Raw genomic sequence first — 21,092 nt, forward strand, 5'->3', positions numbered from 1 at the left:
AGAACTCATTTAAATGGCTTAAGAGAAAAGGAAGCTAGCAGTAACAGTAAGTTAATATTTCCTAGGTGCAAATATACGAAGAAGACTTCAAAAAGGAGCGATCAGACCGAGAAAGACTTAGTCAAGAAAAAGAGGAGCTACAGCAAATTAATCAAACTTCTCAAACCCAGTTGAACAGGCTGAATTCTCAGGTATAAGTCCAATAATCTTTGCCAGCACGTATGTATTTTATTTTTATTTTCTCATTTAAAAATCTAGACATTTTGGCTTCTGTTAATTGCTGTTGGATTTTTTTTTCTTTTTTGAGAGATTAGCACCTGGGATGAAATCATTCTTAAACAATCTTGTAAAGAGATGAAAATGACTAGAGATTTCTTTCATCTTAAGTATATTAAGGAGTTTTCCAAGAAATTGGATTCCAAAGTCTTTTATAAAATCCAATTCTTTTGATCTTTTTCTCATAATATTTATCTTGGTAGAATGGGAGTTGGAACTACCTAGCACTCAAATTCAAAGCCAAAACACTCTAGTACAGTGAAGTTGTTTCTAAATTCTTATCATTTTCTTTGAAGGGCTATGTTGGAATGTTCCTGTCTTCTAAAAACATACATACTAAATGTCATTTATATACCTAGTGAAACCAAGAATTTTGTTCAGTGGTTTCCCAGATTTAAAGTAACTGGAGTGCTCTCAGGGAAGCCAGATAATGTTAGCCACTTTATTAGAATAGAATATTAAATGTAAGCATACTAAAATTAGGTGCAATAGAATTTATTAAACATAGACTCGGGAATTTGCCATGATGGGTAATTATTGATGTTAATGAGGGAAATGTAGCTAACACAAATTTGGCTTAAGAAAAAACAATGAATCACGAAATTTTTAATTTGCAAAATTATGCAGTGTTTTTCAATAAATAAGGAATTGTTGTGGGACAGGCTGTGACAGCTCTGTAGCTTTAAGATTCTTAGTCTTAGAAGAGATTTTAAACTCTTTGTCATTGCCTTCTTCCTAATACAAAGTAGATTGTGAATTAAATTTAGTTTCTTCTTTGACATCTTTTTTAAGGATTAACTTTAAATCCCTAGTTTTACATGGAGAATTATTTGGCAGAACCATTTCCTTTCTAAGAAACTGGAAGGAATAAAATAACGGTAAAAATATAATACAATGTTTTTCTGAAAATAATTCATGCAACATACTTTTACAACAGTGGGTGAGAAAACGTTCTGATCGTTCTTGGTGAGAAAATCACTGTCTCAATTTGTATGCCTTACATGCAAAGCTGCCTTAATTTTTTTGAAGTTGTCACTGCACAAATCATTTTAGTTCCTGCCGTATTTTAATTTTATTCATTCTACTACATTAAATTCAGATTGATGATAAATATTTGTCTAGACTGGCAATGTTCTTGCCTTTATAAAGGCTGTAGTACAGCCAGAAACACACAACCAGATACTTACATTATAGACTATAATTCACAGTAATTTTCATTCCCGTGTTATCTGTAATTTTTGATTGATATCAAAAAATAAATGTATTGTCTAATTACAGTACCTTATAACTGCTTATGAACTAGGGGAGGATCCTAGTGATATGCTAAAACTATCAAAATTTTCTTTATAATGATAATCCAAGCATTCATTCTTCAAAAGTCTCATTTACTCAGGTGAAAGGAAGACAGAATTCACCGGATGTAATAGATGGTTTAACAATCTATGTTAAATGTATTAACAGCAGATTAAATGCCATGTTAGAATAGGCATTACCTTATTTGAGTAGCGTATTACCAGTGGTCCAAACGGACCACTTGACCAAAAGAATTTTTAGGTCAAATCGATCTGCCACTAGTTGCTTACATACCAGAGTTTATTCTTCCTATCACGAAGGACATTTTAAGGCAGTGACTGGTAAAACAGTCAGTGTGGTGAAGTGAAAGATACTTAGGAGATATTTAAGGATAAAAGCCCGATGTTCATGCCTGCTTTGACCATCAGTGAGGACCTTGGGCAAATATTCAACCTTTCTTCTCTTCATCTGTAAAATGACAAAGTTGGAGTAGGTGATCTCTAAAATGTTTCTTATAACTCTAAAACCTCTGTCTCTAAAAATAGGTTGCTTAACCTCTCTTAGCATTCTCACCTGTAAAACATAGATAATGATACCTACCTCATGACTTCACAAAGTTGTTCTCAGGGTTAAGTGAAAAACAATCTATGCAGAAACATCTAGTTCAAGTAATGGCTCACAGGTATTTCATAAATAATCTGTTGGAAGGGAGAATTTTTAATAGTTTCATTTAGTTGTATAATTAGCCTGCCACATTCAGTGCCTCATAATCTAATTTTGATGCTTTCTTTCCGCAAGGCATTCTGCTATATGCTGTGAGGGAACTAAAAAATGATCCATTCTATTAAAAAACTCACAAGATAATGAGGGGGACATATATAGTCTGTCCTCATCATTTTTGCAGATTCTATTTTTGTGAATTTGCCTACTCACTAAAATATATTTGTCACCCCAAAATCAGTTCTTGTGCCACCTTTAAGGTCACTTGTGAACTTGTACAGAGCAGCAAAATACTTGAGCTTCCTGACACACTTGTTCCCAGTGGAGGTCCAACAGTTGATGCTGTCTTCTTCTTTCAGATCTCATACTGTAAAAAGTGTCCTTTTCATGGTCTATATAGTGCCACGTTTTTCACATATTTGTGCTTTTTGGTGGTGATTTCACTTTTTTTTAATAAATTTATTCTATTTTAATTTTGGCTGCGTTGGGTCTTCGTTGCTGCATGCGGGCTTTCTCTAGTTGTGGCGAGCGGGGTCTACTCTTCGGTGTGGTGCACGGGCTTCTCATTGTGGTGGCTTCTCTTGTTGCAGAGCATGTGCTCTAGAGCACAGGCTCAGTAGCTGTGGCCCATGGGCTTAGTTGCTCTGCGGCATGTGGGAGCTTCCCGGACCAGGGCTCGAACCCGTGTCTCCTGCATTGGCAGGTGGATTCTTAACCACTGCACCACCAGGGAAGACCCCGGTGATTTCATTTTTTTAAAATGGCCCCCAAGCATAGTGCTGAAGTGCTGTCCAGTGTTCCTGAGCACAGGAAGGCTGTGATGTGCCTAATGGAGAAAAGGCATGTGTCAGATAAGCTTCATTCAGGGATGAATATAGCGCTATTGGCCATGAGTTCCATGTTAATGGATCTATAATATTTATTAAATGAGGTGTCTTTAAAAGAACACACATAAAACAAAATTATGTATTGATTGATTTACAAAAATGGCATGACCAGAAGCTGGTAGGAACCTAAGCCTGCATTTCCCTGGGAGAATGGTGCAGTGTTTGCTACTTCAGTATTCACAGTGACTTTATAGAGCATAACTACCATGAATCATGAGAACTGACTGTACATAGTACACATTAGACTATAAAAAGTCACATAGTAAATGTAAAATGCTATCTATATGGGAGGACCAAAGGAGAGAATAATTCTGATAGGTAGGACTTGGAAAGGTATCATACAGTAGGGGACATTTGACCTTGCTTTATAGGGATATAGGGATGACAATAGCATTACTAAAGAGTCCAAAGAAAACCAGCTTTCCCTAGATGTGTCAGATGTTGGGGGAACCCAGCATAGGTGACTCTGCTGGATGAGGTTGGGCCTCAAATAGTGAGAAGCATGAAGTGTAGCAGTGTGCCTTTGAACAAGTTACTCAGCATCTCATGCCTTAGTGACCTCGTCTGTAAAACAGGAATAATAATGTTAAGTATCACATAGGGGTATTGGGAAGATTGAATGTGAGTTATTAAGTGTAAAGCACTTAGATCACTGACTGGCATGTATTAAGTGCATATGCAACTTTTAAAATTTATTGTGGAAGCCTTTGACTGTACAATTGACCAATTCCAATTACATTCAATAAGCAGTAGAAGCTGTTTCTATATCCATATCTATGTCTATATCTATATTTATAGCTAGAACTAAATACATCAACCTAAAACTGAGAATTATAATGGCCCCAACAAATTGGAATAACAATTTTAAACTATCCAACTTTCCAAACTTCATTTGGGAATTTCAAGATAGAACCAGTGCCTGTCTGAAAAATCCAAAACTCAGCTATTTTCGTTGGCATGACTGTTATCAGTGCTTCACCCCCTTGATTTCTGAGTAGATCACTGCCCTCTGGGCCAAGAGTAGCTTTAGAACATTTGAGCTCTTTCTGATATACAAATGCCTTTGTTTTGTCCACAGATAAAAGCTGGTCAGATGGAGAAAGAAAAACTAGAAAGGCAATTAAAACAGGTATGTTGATCCTTACTGAAATTCACCAGCCCTCTTGTCGTGGTTTTTTTTTTTTTTTTTTTTTTTTTTTTTGCGGTACGCGAGCCTCTCACTGTTGTGGCCTCTCCCGTTGAGGGGCACAGGCTCCGGACGCGCAGGCTCAGCGGCCATGGCTCACGGGCCCAGCCGCTCCGCAGCATGTGGGATCCTCCCGGACCGGGGCACGAACCCGTGTCCCCTGCATCGGCAGGCGGACTCTCAACCACTGTGCCACCAGGGAAGCCCAACCTCTTGTCGTGTTTGAAATTCCAACTTTAAGTTTTACACATTTATTCCCAAATACAGCAGGTCCTCATGGTCCCAATTGAAGGCATTTTCAAACTCTGGTACAGATGGCCTAGGACAACTCATGCTTTTCATTGTCAACTAAAATGTCAGTGGAGAGTTAATGCTTAGGTACCCCCAAGGCCTCTCAACCCTAACACTCATGAAAAGCACATGTTACAGAACACGTTTTTACAGTAGCACAAGCTTCAGTGTGTGTTCATGCAAACAGAGATTTCTTCATAGACTCACAAACACCTGGGAAATATATTTCCTTGGTATTTCTTGCAGTTGCTTCCACAACAGTGGAAAACTACGTCAAAGACTTGTGCCTTCTTTTGAGAAAGTAGAGTATCTTCTTGGGTATTGGAGCATTCTAGTCCATTGGTTCGCTAGTAGCCTTAAGGAATGAATATTGTTTCTCTTAATTCCTAATTTCCTCTCTGGACTTTAGTTATGTCATCAGTGTCTCTGGCTGCAGTTTAAGAAAATTTATTTTATGGCTTAAAGTCTGGTTCTTCTTAAGCAAGGACTCTGTGAAGATAACTCAGAGACACAAAGTTAACTCTACATACATTTTCAAGTGTTTCTAATTTCTTCAACATGGAAAAGTAGCTACAGCTTCACCTTCAGTAAAATTTGGCCCGTGAGCTTCATCTGTATCGGTCCAGAGTCTGCATTGACGGGCCTCCTATCTTGAATTTGTATTATGCCAGACTTAGGCTAAACCTTAAGATTTTAACCAAACCTTGTGGTTGTATAAAACAAGTGTCAGTGTGATTCCCCAATTTCACCCACTTCCCATGAACCAACAGCATTGTTCTCCTCAGATGTATTTCCTAACCAGTAACTACGGCTGGAATTTCCACCTACGGGATCCATGCGTACCGACAGGCCCTGGGGCTGTGCAGGATCTACAGAAGTACCCAGTAAGTAAGAGCTCTCATTGAAACAAATAAGTGCTTATATCTCTAATAAGTGCTAATATTCTCTTTTGGTAGAAATGATGTCTGTCTCAGGAATTTTGGCACATAATACTGTCTACATAAAGAGCCTCTATTTATCTCAGCCTCTAATTTGCAGAGTTACAGTGGTCTATGTACATTATAATTATCTTTGGGTCACTGTATCCATAGGACATATAGATAGGAATACATTAACTGAAAGGTATCGAATTGAGCTAAAATTCCAGGAACAAACATATAACACTTTATATGGGTCATTTTTAATGACATACCTGACTCTACCGAAAAGACATTTCCGTGTATAAAGAAAAGCAAAGTGAATATAGCAAAACAGTCTGGGTGATACCTTTTTCAGTTGTAGACTTATATTCAACTACTATGAATATTGCTACATCTGTGCAAAATAGTTTTGGACATTTTCCAGTTGAAAGCATCTTCTTAAAGGATCCAAGAAAAAGTGACCCACTTAAGTTGCTCTCTATGGCTGTGTCTACCCAAGCAAAATGAAGTGAACAGTGGAGCCGTTAGTTGTGAGTGAAATTGCTTTGGACAGTCAACCTGAATAAGTCAGACCCAGAGCACCCTCCCTTTCCTTCTCAATAACAGTGTTCCACCCACCATCCCCCATGGTCTGGAAGTTTGTCTCTACTCTCTATTTTTGCCTACATAGACAGAATCTTCATACAGGAAATAAATCATGCATTTTTCTGCATTTTGGATTGGCTCAGACAACCTTCTCCCCCTTAGTTATTATTAACTGTGTTTCTAATTAGGCAAAGAATCTGAGATTTTAAATCCTAGCAGGATTTTCCTAGCAGGACACTTAAGGAGTACATAGTTCTCTTAGTTGCCTGAAACTTCTCACACTTTTGTATTTGAGTGTGACTCAGAAGCCCTTTTCCCAAGGGAAGAGATAATGACTCTTTGGGTGGTGGAAGGAAGGATGTCAGAATTTAATGAGCATCTCTTAGTTGACCCTGGTGTGACACAGCATACAGCTGAGAATTTGGTTCTTTTTGTGTTGTTGTTGGTTGCTTCTTCTGTCTGCTCTCCCTCCTCCATTTTCTTTTTTCTTTACCTGTTTGCTTACTTTTTACTTTTCACTAGAAACATTTCTGGGAATCTCCAAACACAGCTATCATTCTGTATTTTTTTCAGAGTGTAGAAGGAAATTAATATTGTGGGAAACAAAGAGATAGAAATTTACTAAGGAGTTTAGTTGTCTGCAGGTTAGGGAATTGGGGGAAATACTCTCGTGGAAGGTTAACTATAAATCCAAGGACTCAATCAAGTTTGCCTACAAGTAAAAATGACTGTTTTCTTCAAATCTTCGTTTGTGGAAAAAAGGCAGAAGTTCACCTACTATAAAAGCTCATCAAACCTTTTCTATCGGGCTTCCCTGGTGGCGCAGTGGTTAGGAGTCTGCCTGCCAATGCAGGGGACATGGGTTCGTGCCCCGGTCCGGGAAGATCCCACATGCCGCGGAGCGGCTGGGCCCGTGAGCCATGGCCGCTGAGCCTGCACGTCCAGAGCCTGTGCTCCGCAACGGGAGAGGCCACAACAGTGAGAGGCCCGTGTACCACAAAAAATAAAATAAAAAAAAAAAAAAAAAAAAAAAAAAAAACCTTTTCTATCAATTACAAGAGATAAGGCAGTCCCGATCACTTAAAATTATCACCAAATAAACGTCTGTATTTGAAACAAGATTCCACGCCATGTAACGACTACATTTTCAATCAGTATTCACTTAAACAAAATCTCAGTATAAGGAGAGAAATTACAGAAACTCCCAGAGTTCATTTTAAAAGAATATTTCATGTCTCATGCTTATTTCTAAGCCTGAATTAAAGCACATGCGATAGTGTTTGTAAAATTATGGTATATTCACCTTCTTTTGGCAACTGTCCTGGAATATAAAACTGAGGCTCACGTCACTTATCCTATGTGTTATTTGAGACATCTAAAAATAAACGAGGAGATGAAAAACGGAGGTGATCTCATTTCCTCTTCTAGCTTTTTGTGGACCAAAAAGAGCCAGGAGCCTAGGTGTCTGAGTGAGGGTAAAGTGGGGTCAGGCAGTACCGAATGCAGCATTTCTTAGCATCTTAGATAATTGAACTCTTAGGCTACTTTCAGTGGTCTGGCAGCCCTGTAAAATGCCCCCTATTGGCTCGTTGTTAGAGAAAATTCTCCTGAGTTATTTTCAGGTGGTAATTGGATAATAGAACAAAGGGCCTGTCTTCTCTGGGTCTTGGGGAGAAGGTAGAGGAAGCAGGAACAAGCATCTGGAGCAGGAAGACAGACCAACCTCCTTGGCAGGGAAAGCTGAGATTCCTCGGTTCTAAGTGGTTAAATACAAAGATTCTGGCCTTGGAACTGTATTTTGAAATTCAGGTCTATAGTTTATGATTTATTTCAATGCAATTTGTTTAACAGGTTTCCTGATGTTCAATGTCTAGCTGTTCTTAATTGGTGTAAATCTAGGAAAAAAATCCCAAGAGAAAAATCCAAGTCTACCCTCTCTTCTCACTGACTTTCTAGTCTAAACTAAGCAATTTAGAATAGTTTCTGCAGAGGAACAGTACAAAGGGAAAGATTTTCACTCCTTTACCATCCTGAGCCTCTATAAGCCATGTCCTCATGTAATGGCTTAGATTTCTTCCTTGAGCCACCAGAAAACATTAAACTTGTACATTGTTGTCTTGGTCTTCCTGTTGCCTCCTGTGCGAGGGTTTTATAAAGAGTATTGTTGATGATAAATTCTTTTGTTTTATTTACGGGCTATAGTAAGTTTTACAAAAGTCTTTATACTTCTGCACATATCCAAAACACATCTGGTTTAAAAAAAAAAAAAAGCCACAATCGCAAAGTAGTAGACATTCTGGCTGAACACAGAGTGGATTTAGGAGGGGGTAGGGAGATGGTAATAGTGATGAGGGAGATAAGAGGGGTGAGCAAGATTGGCCACAGGTCTGGATAGAAACCCCTTTTGTGTTGCCTGCATAACAAAAGCCACATAGGGTAGTTATATTTGTAACACACCACTATGTTTGGTTTGAAGCTCATGTTGCTATAATAATGTTTTATTGTTCCACACAGCCAGACTGTCAGTGGTATGCTCCCGACCTGTTTCCGCCAGATGTGCAGGACAAGGCGAATGGTAAGACCGCAGCTGTATTGAGCATTCCTTCATGTTTACATTTTAATGGGCTCTTTTGGGGATGTTTACTCAACATACATTCACTCATACTCGGGGAGGACCCACTATAAAGTTGAGTTGCATACACAACTCTAATGTGATGCACCTGGGGTTAAATTGAACTCCTTCAGAAAAAGAAAATGTTCGAATGCAGAAATGCATGGATCTCAGTTCTGGCATCTGTTCCTATTCCATCTCAGAGTCAGTATTCCATCCGGGGTTAGAAATGAGAACTTCCAGCAGAGCTGCATTATAACAACAACAACAAAGTTCTGTGATTCTGCTGCAAAAGACAGATGCACATCCACTATTCCAGGTTGAGTTTGCTAGACAGATGTTTTAAATGTCACTGGCAGACAGACAGAGGAAACCAAAGGCTCAGAGCTGTGTTCCCTAATGACTAAGTGTCAGGCTCCAAGTTTAGGCCAGAGTTGCCCACAACGCCCACTTCTAAGTGTGCTGAGAAAAATGGAAAAGTCACCTACCAAGTACTCACAAGTAAGAGTACTCTTTTACCTTATTTTTCTTTGGTTTACCATTCTCTTCTTTCTTTCCAGCATATGCTATACTTTCTACTGCTTGTTTCTCTGGTCTCATGAGGCCACCCAGGAGTGGGCTGAATAAACTGGGCTATAATTATAACCCCTCTTCTGTTTTCATCACATATAATCAGAAGTCAGCAATGTCTGCTGCATGTTTAACATTCCATATGACACATACCTGTGACTCTAAGTTGTTAATTTCCAGAGATTGGAATCTATCTACAAAAGCTGAAGAGGAGCCATGCTCCAATTTCAGGCCATACTTGGAATGTTATCTCATTTAGTTCAGATCTGAGGTCACAGAATTCTAGTGTTTAGTACAAGGAATCCATTATGGAGTGGAAGTAGAGAGCCGGGGATACCATATGTAATTTTCCAGTTGGGAACTTCACAAGTCCAAGGACTTTTCATGGTAGTCTGCGTAAATGGAGCCTCCTACAGTTGTGCAGCACACAACCTGGACAGCTGTACACAGCAGCACTGAGAGTGGCAAAGGCCATAGCTCACAGTAGCATTATGGAGAAGAAAGATAAAAAGTGAGAACTCTATAATAAAATGTCTAGGTATTTATCAGAAAACTGTAGGACTTTCTTTTTTCTTTTCTTTCTACTACTAATATAACCATTGGTTTTAATGAAGTTCTTGGGTTCCAGTCATAAAGGAGAGCTTTTAATAGAAAGGCATACTATTAACCACAATGATTGTTGCATAATGTCTGTGTTTCTGAAATACATTAGCTGAGTTGCCATCCAATTATAGTTTCCCATTTTATATTATATTGGTCTGGAATGAATATTAAAGATATTTTCTCCTGAGTTGGAGTTTAATCACTAGAAAATACAATTATGCAGTAGAGAAGTCGATAATATCATAAAGCCATTTATATATCACTATAGTATTCGTCCTGGACCAAAGTAATAGAAACTAACGATTATATAAAATAGGACTGAATTGTGATGATCTTCAAAAACTAAATAACATGCAAAAATATAATTTTATAGTCAGTGTGTGAGACCTACTGATTTTTGTCTACTTGGGAAGAAATATAAGAGCTCTGTGATGTATAAACATGTTGTGTGACAGGGTCTACAGATATAAAGCAAGTTTTATTATTATACCATTTTACAGATGAGGAAACTGAGGCTTGGAGAATTTAAGTAGCATGCCTAAATCACAGAGTTAGGAAGATTTAACCCTGGGATTAGATTCCAGGTATATAACACCTCAAAACCTGTGCTTGAATCATATCCTGTAGGGCCCTTGAAAAGCTACCTCTCTTACTATATTAAAACTGTCTAAAGTGGTAGATATAAAAATGACAATGGGGGTCTTAACTTGGATAATTATAGGTCTAGTATCTAACCCTCAATAATCTCTTCTTCCTAAGAACTCATAGCATATATTATCTGTGCTCCTCATTTGACACTTAGAATATCACAGGTAAAAGACACAGTACTATGTAAGAATCAGTGCATAATAAATGTGTTATGGGGTAAATCTTGCTTGGGCAGTCCTGGTGGAAACTGAAGGGTTATATTACCATTTGAAACCTGTCCTCCGTACCAGCGCTGCTCTGCAGCTGACTGTGGCTTGTCTACAGGGAAGAGGGCTGATCATGACTAGGGGACTATTATAGAAAGAAACCTCCTTACTTTAAAATCTACCTGCTTGGAATTCCTGTTGCCCCTTTTCTAGCTTCCAAAGCTGATGCTGTTTCAAAGCTCAAGCCAGGTCATGACACTTGGCAGAAGCTCTGAAATCACCCTTGTCACAAACATCCCACGTGCCATTATTTAATTTCGGTAGTGAATCTTGTTATTTTTTGTTTTATTTAATTGGAAAGCTCCTTTTGCTTTGTCGATCCAACACAATTGCTCAGAGTTCTTAAAAGTAATTGTGTAGTATTGATTGTTAAAAAAATATGGGTTTAAAGAGCTTTTATTATAAAGGTATTTTTATTGTCTCATCATATGACCAATACATTTATTCTCCACTATTCAAGAATATACTGCTAGTCAATATAGCCTGTGTTTTGGACTAAAAATACCAAAATGCAAGCAATGGGAAGAAAAATGAGTGGAAAAATTAGACTCTGTTTCTGATAATCTATAAACAAGCTATTTCTGAAAACTGCTATACGTTTTATTCATATAATACTTAAAATATTTTATTTATATTTAAATAAAAAGGATCCTTTTTAAAATGTGGATATTTAAATTAATATTAATTAGTACATATGCTTCCTAGATTGTCCTAGTTCTCGGTTTTTATTAATTTCCTATTACTCCTGACAAATTTATTTTTCTGACCCCAATATATGTAGGATATTTTTATCTTAGTATCTTCCTTTATAATTATTCCTCTTATTATAATTTAACCTGAAATAGTGGCTCCAATGTCTACACATAGAGCGGCAGCCTTGTGATTTTTAAAAGGGACAGTGGGTACAAAGTGGGTGACTAAACGTCTATGCTACCGCTAGAGCCTCCTCTGACATTCCCAGGGTCTGCGACAAGAACACAAGGAAAGCTGCATACTTTATTTGTAAATATTTAAACATTATGGATCAGGCTTAGAAGCTATTAAAGTATAGTCTATCCTCCTATTGATAAATATAACTGGAAGGCCAGCGTCAAATTTAGAACACTCAGATTCCAACCAGTTCTGTGCCAGAAAGCAGTGGCACAGGAAGACCTGAGCCATGGCCCACCCCCTTCCCTCCCACCTACCCACTGGGAGGGGTCTTGAGTGTGAATTTGAGGACAGCCAGCAGGCACATCCCAACTTCATATACCCCTCACTACCCTACAAACGGAACCCCTTGGCTTCAGGCCTGGGGAAGAAGACCCCATGGGGCCTGGAAGCAGACCCGGGGTCACCTGGCAAAGAATCTGGGGGTCTGCTTGTGGGTGCCAGGAGCTTGTTCTAAAGGAAGGTAGGCCCACATGATGAGAGGGAGTCTGGCTGGAGGAGGGCCAGAGCAGGGTCCTCTGAAGAGTGGGGACCCAGTGAAGGGCTCCCTGGCCGAGGATTAAGGTCAGTTGGTACTGAGTACAACATGGAACAGTCTTCAGGTCAACTGATTTCCAGCCTTGCTCTCAGCCACTGTCTGTGGTTATTTTAGAGTGCTTTGGGGACACACTGAAAATCAAATCTTCTTTCAGAACCTCAAGATTTGAATAAAGGTTTTCAAGGCTTTGAGACTTTCCTAGCTTTCTCTCTGCATAGCATTAAGTAATGGCATTTTTCTACACGATGTCCCCAGATGTCAACGGGTTACAGTTTCTGTTTAAACATGTGATTTTACAAAGAACTTTTAATCTCATTTTATCTGTTATCAGAATGAGATGCAAAATGACTTCCATGTTTCCAGAACAATTACGGCACAGCAGAGTTAGTATAACCTTGAAAGCATGTTGTTTGTTTCCTCCTTTTTGAAATGTCAGAAGGCTATGTTTTCTGACTCTATCGTATGCCAGTCACTTCTGCACCTTCCAAAATTTTCATATGGTATAGAGCTGAACTTCGTCTAATGAGCTGGACCTCAGTACTTACATATTTGGAATGGCATGAAATATAGGCACGCAAGATTGTGTTGTGAGCAAACATCATTATTTCTTTACAATATAGAAGATCAAAGCCCAGCCATTATAATTGGCCTTTACCGATGTCTAATAATAAAGAATTAATTGAATACTGCCTGAATTCATTTCCTAGAGCTACCATAACAAAGTACCACAAACTAGGTGGCTGAAAACAGCAAAAATTGACGCTCTCACAGCTCTGGAGGCTGGAAGTCTGAAATCAAGGTGTTGGGACGGTCGTGCTGCCTTCAGAGCCTGTAGGGGAGGGTCCTTCCTTGCCTCTTTCAGCCTCTAGTAGTCCCAGATGTTCCTTGGCCGCGGCAGCATAAGGCCAATCTCTGCCTCTCTCTTCACGTGGCTATCTTCCCTCCATGTCTGTGTCTAAATTCTCCTCTTCTTATAAGGACACCAGTCATATTGGATTAGGCTAATCCAGTGTAACCTCATATTAACCTGATTATGTCTGCAAAGCCCCTATTCCCAAATAAGGACACGTTCACAGGTACCAGGGGCAAGGACTTAAACATATCTTTTGGGGGGGACACGGTTCACGCAATAACACTAACTGTATGCCAGAAACTATTTTAGCGGCCTTCTATTTATTATCTCGTCAAAACCTTACAGCAGCCATGTGAAACGAGGACTGCCGTTGTCCCTGTTTTGTAAATTTGAAAACTGAGAAGCAGAGAGATCATGTAACTTGTCCAACCCCACGTGGTTGGACGTGGCTGGTTATTGGCTGGGACACAGACAAGCTCACACAGTCTAGCTCCAAAGCCCACACTGTAACCACTAAGCAATGTGGACCACCCCATGCTCTGCATTAAGTAAAATGTAATAGTGTCATACTTTGCATTTATTCTATTTAAATACATTCTAATGGTCCTGTCCTGAAAACCAGAATCTTTATGTCTCAGGGTGTGTCTTTTTTTTTTTTTTTTTTTTGCGGTACACGGGCCTCTCACCGCTGTGGTGTCTCCCGTTGCGGAGCACAGGCTCCGGACGCACAGGCTCAACGGCCATGGCTCACAGGCCCAGCCGCTCAGCGGCAGGCGGGATCCTCCCGGACCGGGACACGTGTCCCCTGCATCGGCAGGCGGATTCCCAACCGCTGTGCCACCAGGGAAGCCCCCAGGGTGTGTCTTTTTATAACTGTCTTTATTTAAACATTACAGGTAATTTTACCTTGGTAAATGGCTTGGATTCGTTGGATTTTTTCCAGTTCCTAATAGTATGAAGAGATAAAGGGACCAGTGTAAATAGTAAAAAGTACTTAAGAAATGTAAGAAACAGAAGAAACTTAAAGACAGTACTTTGTATAATTTTCAATACAGATGGATAAAATATTACAATATTTTTCTTTTATCAAATACATTACTGTCTTAATAAAGGAAATTAATTGAAACTTAGAGGCAGATAATTTTATGCCTGTTTCTAGATTGTTTGAAAAGAATTACAGGAGAAATGCCACCTCACCTTTAATGCTCTTAAGGTCAGCTTATCAGTAAACTAAATGATTTTGCTAAAAGAATAACAAAGTGCAAAAGTATATTTACATGTACAGGAACATATGAAAATACAGATGGTAAATATCTTCCTAGTCAAACACTGATTTTATAAGCAAAGACTAAACATTCTATTTAGCATTTTGTATGAATAGATACAGAAGATAGATCGATCCTAGATGAGAAAAATGCACACAGGAAGTCTAGACTAGTCACAGTTCCACCAGGTAAATGAAATTGTAGTAATTCTATTAAATGGAAGATAAAAATCCATAGGGAAGGAAAGCAAGGTATATATTTTATTTTTCTGCATCCCAGCTGGGAAGAAAGTCTACTTACCTAGGTTTCCTTACTGTTCATGCCTAAGCGTTCACATTCTAAGAGGTTAGTGGGCACATAGAGAGCAGAGTCCCCTCAGTCCTTTCAAAACCCCTCTGCGGCGCTGATACCCCCTCCACTCTTAACCACCAACTGTACTTTAGATTCAGCTCCTACTTGATGTAGAGTTGAGACATGGCTTCTGTCACCAAGATCTCTGGGGTCTATTCAGATCACTTTGGCATCAGGCTACTTAACCTGTGCTCCTGTGAACATGGAAACCTACAGTGTAACCAACACCATTAATAGATAATTACTTACCCAATTAGTGGGTAGAGTCCTTCACCAAGCAATAAGGCAAAGCCAATTCTTCCTAGCAGGTGAGGACCCACATTCCCTTGTGGTGTTTCTCTTGTCCTGCCCCCATAACTGCAGAGCCAAGTCTCACGACAGAAGTCTCTAACCAACTTCACTATATAAGGACACTCTGCCTTCCGTTCTAGGAACTCAAGACCTGTATTTGCCTTTGTTCAGATTTCCATTCTGCCATGGATTATCTCATGGGCCATAGCTGCTCTCCATCTAAAACTTGTGGGTAGTAGCCCTTGCCTCTATACCTATTTCACAAGAGTGCTGTAAAAACTACACAGGAACTAATTTTTCTTAATGTTTTAAGATACCTAGAGGTAGGCATCATTAATTAATGGATTAATTCTAAACTTCAGGATTGGTTAGACCAGTAGATCATGCTTCTGGATCCAAATTTATGTTCTCACCATATTAGATATCTTTTCTTTTTGGAAATGCAAAAACTTTTTAATCAAATTAAGGAATGCTTCCAGACTTTAAAAAATTATTATAAAGTTACATTCCCATCTAAACACATTTTTACCTATATTTTTATATTTTCTCAGTTTAGTGCATAATCATGTCTAGTCTGTTTTTAAAATACACCAAAAGTTCAGGTATATATTGTAAATGAATTCTTTGCCATAAATTGTAATTCTGTGCCATAAATTGCATGTGATTTCAAAAACGTACACCACAAATATCTTAAGAACGTTATGCGGCTAAGTTCCTGTAGAAACTGTAGCTAACATTTCTGAGAAAGTAAGATACTTATTACGTTTAATATAACTTTCCAAAAAGGCATTAAATATTTTTTTCTTTTTTTATTGAGGTATAGTTGATTTACAATATTATGTAAGTTTCAGGTGTACAACATAGTGATTCACAATTTTTGAAGGTTATACTCTCCTCATAGTTCATTATAACATATTCATCCATTCATTATAAAATATTGGCTATATTTCCTGTGCTGTACAATAAAGACTTGTAGCTTATTTATTTTGTGCATGGTACTTTGTACCTCTTAATCCCCTGCCCCTTTCTTGTCCCTCTCCATTCCCTCTCCCCACTGGTAACCACTGGTTTGTTCTCTATATCTGTGAGTCTGTTTCTGTTTTACTATATTCCCTAGTTTGTTGTATTTTTTAGATTCTACATATAGGTGATATCATACAGTATTTATCTTTCTCTGTCTGACTTATCTCACATAATACCCTCCAAGTCCATCTATGTTGTTGCAAGTGGCAAAATTTCATTCTCTTTTATGGCTGAGTAATATTCCGTTATATATGTATTATGTATTATATATATTATATATATCCATTATACATGTAATGGATATATATAATGCATATAGTATATATTTTTATACATATACATATATATATATATATATATATATATATATATATATATCCCACATCTTCCTTATCCATTCATCTGTTGATGAACACTGAGGTTGCTTCCATATCTTGGCTATTTTAAACAATGCTGCTATGAACATTGGAGTACATATATCTTTTTGAATTAGTGCTTTTGTTTTCTTCAGATACATACCCAGGAGTGGAATTGCTGGATCATACGGTAGTTCTATTTTTAGTTTTTTTGACGAAACTCCATACTGTTTTCCACAGTGGCAACACCAATTTACACTCCCACCAACAGTGTCCAAGGGTTACCATTTCTCCACATCCTTGCCAATATTTGTTATTTGTGGTCCTTTTGTTGATAGCCATTCTGGCAGGTGTGAGCTAATATCTCATTGTGGTTTTGATTTTCATTTCTTTGATGATCAATGATGTTGAGCATCTTTTCATGTGCCTATTGGTCAAATGACTGTTTTCTTTGGAAAAATGTCTGTTCAGGTCTTATGCCCATTTTTAATTGGGTTGTTTGTTTGTTTGTTTTGATATTGAGTTGTATGAGCTATTTATATATGTTAGATATTAACCCCTTATCGGTCACATCATTCGCAAGTATTTACTCCCATTCAGTAGCTTGTCTTTTCATTTTGTTTCCAGTAGATACCTTTTTATATAATGGCCGCAGTTCTCAGAAGAATATTTTTTCAACCTGAAAAAGTAACCTTTTATCTTCCTGTTACTAAAATGTTAGTTTAGCGTATCTTTGAAATACCAAATGCAGGGCAGCAAGTATAAAACATTTAACATATACTAAAACGTTATCATGAATCAGAGAAACACCTTATTTCTTGGCATTTATGCGATTTTTTTTCTGTTGCCATGAGTAGACTTCTTTGATTTTGTTTTCCCTATGGCACTTATTTGTGGCATTTTATCCTGGTCTTACTAAAATATTCCAAATTTTTCATATTGGTTTTCATGACACACTCTCACATCGTAAGCACTGTGATCTTTTCTATGGCTTCGGCAAGAACGCACCCAGTATCGTATTTTTAAGGTACTTTATTTGGCAGTTATCTCTCTGTGGGATGAGTACTGAACCAAAGAGTAACACATATGACTCACTTTCATAAGCAAACGCCAGAGCCACCGAAATGACAGCAAGGATGAGAAGTAGTGTATCCTTGTCAGGCACGATCAGGACGAGGCCACAAGTGATTTCACGAAACGGTAAGCATGTGTCAGTCCTGAAAATAATAACCTTCCATTTGCTGCCTCTTGGTTTCTCAGTGTAAACTTGTGGGTGCTCATGAATAAAATACTTCTTTTCTCGCCAGCCTCGAAGCTTACGTTAGCCCTAAGCCGGAAGAAGAGAAATGAATTTTTAATTTTCAATCTGAAGCATTTTCCTGCTGTTTTTCGTAGGTTTCTCCTCAGAAAAGAAAGCCAATGCGTAGAAGCACACGCTGTTGGAGGAGCACACGGGCCGAGGGAGAGCTCGGCTGAGGGCCCTCGTTCCTCTTTTTACTGTGGCTTGTGTCTGCCACACCTGCACATCACCGCCTCCACTACTCATACCTGGTAATGTTTCCCTTTGGCACGGATGGAGGACAAGGCTGTGACAGCTGAGATCCTGATCAAGTCCTAGGGGCCAAAATTATACAACCTATCACAACTTCCAGCTTCCTCGAAATGAGAAAATCCTAATGTGATGGTGATGGCTTTGCTGCGTACATATATACTTAGAGAAGTAGTTCAGAGACACATCGATTTGCAGTTAAATCTGTGTTTTTCTTCCTGTGCATTTGCGTAATTATTAACAAAAAACGTAACTCTGTCTTCTCAAACCAATTAAAACGGAAAACGAACGTATCCAAATTTTATTGCAATTAAATTATACAGTGACATGACAGATGTCTAAAGATTAAGCAGGTTTAAAAGTATTCATCCATTTAATAAGGATTCTACTAGGACCAACTGGAGATCATCTTTGCGAGGAGGTATAAAGCAGGAGTGTGAGATTCACGGATATCTGTACTTCTAGAAGTAACTAAAGAAAACCAGGAGCATCAACTGAAGCTGCAGTCCAATAAACAATCCAGAGATAAGAGCTGAGACTATCTAGCTCCAACTTCCAAAAGTTATTTTGCTTAATTCCAGTTCAATCGTTTTTGTTTTTTCAATTTCTGGAAATACTTGAAGCTTTGTGTAATAGGAAGATGAAAGAGCCTTACTAAGCAGTTAAATACTTTCAACCTCAATCTTTGACTATTTAATTCTTGATAATTCTTGAGAAAGAATTATCCTTCTCTTACGTTAATTCACTAAAGTTTGTTTTTTCTACAACTGATTAAAGAGACAAATCATTCTTGGCCAATACTTCAGTATAAGTGAATCAGAAAAACAATAGTTGCATCATAACATTTTGGTGTATTTTTTTAAATTTCCATTTCCTTGAATTAGTGAAAAGGTCATTGTAATCCAACTTCTAGTAGTGGATTAAGTTTGCCAACTGAGGTGTGCTCACCAGAATAAAAATTGAACGTATATGTAAGAAGTACCTCTTGGTAGCCTTGTTATAGGTCAATTCAACAGCAGTAAAACATGATTTAATCATACCATTACTATTACTGAAGTCATCCTACTACTAATTAGCAAACGGCCAAACATTGTCAAGATTGTACAAATGCTAACGTATTGGGAGAAAATCCAGTTTAGGCGAGACCTAATTTCATTTCAACTCCCGGTGGGTGACTGCAAATGTGCAAAGAGGACCCCTTGCTCAGAGTACTACTGTAGTTCCAAGAAGACAGGTTTCCACATCCCCGGCCTGCGAGTCAGCCAGTCCCTCTTGTGACCCTCTCCCAGGATCATTTGGGGACGTCTCTGTCTCAGCTCATTATAAAGGTCACACCCCTGTGCTGTGGTACTTGCTTCATTATCACACACAGTTTGTAGAAACTGTGTGAGGAATAGCTCTATCCCTTTGAAAAGATAGGAAGTCACACCACACGGTGGTCTCTGTTACTTTGGAAATGTAAGGCCAGGGGCATATTTTAAGTTTTCAAAGGTCATGGAGAATTCAATCTTTGACTTGAAAGTATCACATGAAGAGAAAGATATATTCACTTTGTCATGGTTGTGATGTGATGTCAGAAGAAAACCTTCCTTGGAGTCTAGTTAGGTCTGGGAGTGAGGCCAGCCTGTAACGCTTACTAGCATAGATTTTTTTTTAACCCCATTTTCCTTATCAACAAAAATAATATTTCAGACTAAATTTCTAATATTATTAAGCATGGACTAACTTCAGATGATTTTCCTTAGTTTATTTATTGAGCTCTATCACCCAGCAAGAGAGGTAAAATTATCCCGTTGTTACAGGTGATTAATCCAAGTCCCATGGCAAGAAAATGGCGGAGCCAGGATTCAAAACTGCCTCAGGGCTGGCCGCCCAGTTCTATGCATGCTGTAATTCTCCTTCCTAAATTATTCCAGCAAGTTCCACTTGTTTTATGGTTCTTTGGGTCTTCATCAATTTGAAGTTATAAGAGCATACTTCTAGGAGAAAGTATTTCGATAAAAAATACTATATATTTTATAGAATTTATGTTACCCCCGGGTTAAGGGAAGTATCTCATTTAAGCTCCTACATAGAAAAAGGAAAATGTACATTTAACATTAAAATGCATTAAAGGTAGAAGTGTGGGCCTGATTGGTTGCTTTCATGTATTGATACTTTTTCATGTAGCTCAGACACTGCTAGAATTGAATCTAAAAGACATGTATCTCCCAATTCAATGATTCAATTTAACAATTATTCTTTAAACACTCACTTATTTTCAAAAATGTCCAGGCAGCTCAAAGCATCTCACACTGATTCTTTGTCTATGCACTAATTTTGGTTGAGTGCATATTTGGAGGGGAGGACAGAGTCATTTAGCAGCCATTACTCTCCCCAACTTGAGGGTCCCTTTGCCCCATTTCATTTCTGTCACTTTCTTCTAATCATCCTGGGCACCTGCAGGATGTTAAATCCTAGGCAGATATAAAATCAGTTGCACTGCTGTTGCCGCCACACTATGATCCTTTTGCTGGCTTACAATTGCTTAAGCTCCAGGTACAAGCTCAAAAGAAAAGAAAATGTTTGCTCTAATCCTTACTTTTCAATAATTTTAGAAATAGTTTCTCTTGCCTAGTTTCCATCTTATATAACTACCTCTTCACTTTCATCAGTCTTTGCTCCAAGGGAAAAAGGTGTTGGGGGAAACAGTTATACCTCCAGCCTTTGTGATTCCATAGAAAAGGGAAGTTTTACCAGCACACACATGCTATACACACACGCACACACACCAGGCACCTCCACACACACGCACACACACACACCACACACACACGCCCCACCTCTGCCTCCCCAGCTTTCCAGGCAGCACTGTGGGACTCTAGTTTCTCCATTTGTGGCTGGGTAGATATATTCAAATTGAAAATTTTGCATAATAAAGTTATATCTTTCCATTTTGCCTCAAATGCTGGTGTGTGTGTAATATATTGCCAAGAATATTGACAAACTCTACCTTAAGCCTCCTACAGGAAGTGATAATGTTGAGATCTAGAACCAATTAACTTGCCAATAATTGCTGAGTAATAGGAGGGGAATTTAAC

The 21,092-nt window shown here is 38.4% G+C and overlaps 1 protein-coding gene across 5 annotated transcripts in view; it reads left to right on the plus strand.

Moving 5' to 3' along the window:
- Positions 1-20,854, plus strand: part of TNIP3 (TNFAIP3 interacting protein 3) — a 92,138-nt gene extending 71,284 nt beyond the window's left edge. For 4 of the 5 annotated variants that reach the window (XM_079919730.1, XM_079919732.1, XM_079919733.1 and 1 more), the window contains 5 exons: positions 66-191; positions 4,255-4,305; positions 5,424-5,537; positions 8,673-8,733; positions 17,859-20,854. In XM_079919730.1, coding sequence (XP_079775856.1) covers positions 66-191; positions 4,255-4,305; positions 5,424-5,537; positions 8,673-8,733; positions 17,859-17,890 — 384 coding nt within the window. In that variant the 3' untranslated portion in view covers positions 17,891-20,854. The remainder of the gene's footprint in view (positions 1-65; positions 192-4,254; positions 4,306-5,423; positions 5,538-8,672; positions 8,734-17,858) is intronic. The other variant, XM_079919731.1, reaches the window with a different exon arrangement.
- Positions 20,855-21,092: the final 238 nt, after the last annotated feature.

The sequence above is a fragment of the Stenella coeruleoalba genome (genome assembly GCF_951394435.1).
Source record: "Stenella coeruleoalba genome assembly, chromosome: 4".
Classification (NCBI taxonomy): Eukaryota; Metazoa; Chordata; class Mammalia; order Artiodactyla; family Delphinidae; genus Stenella; species Stenella coeruleoalba.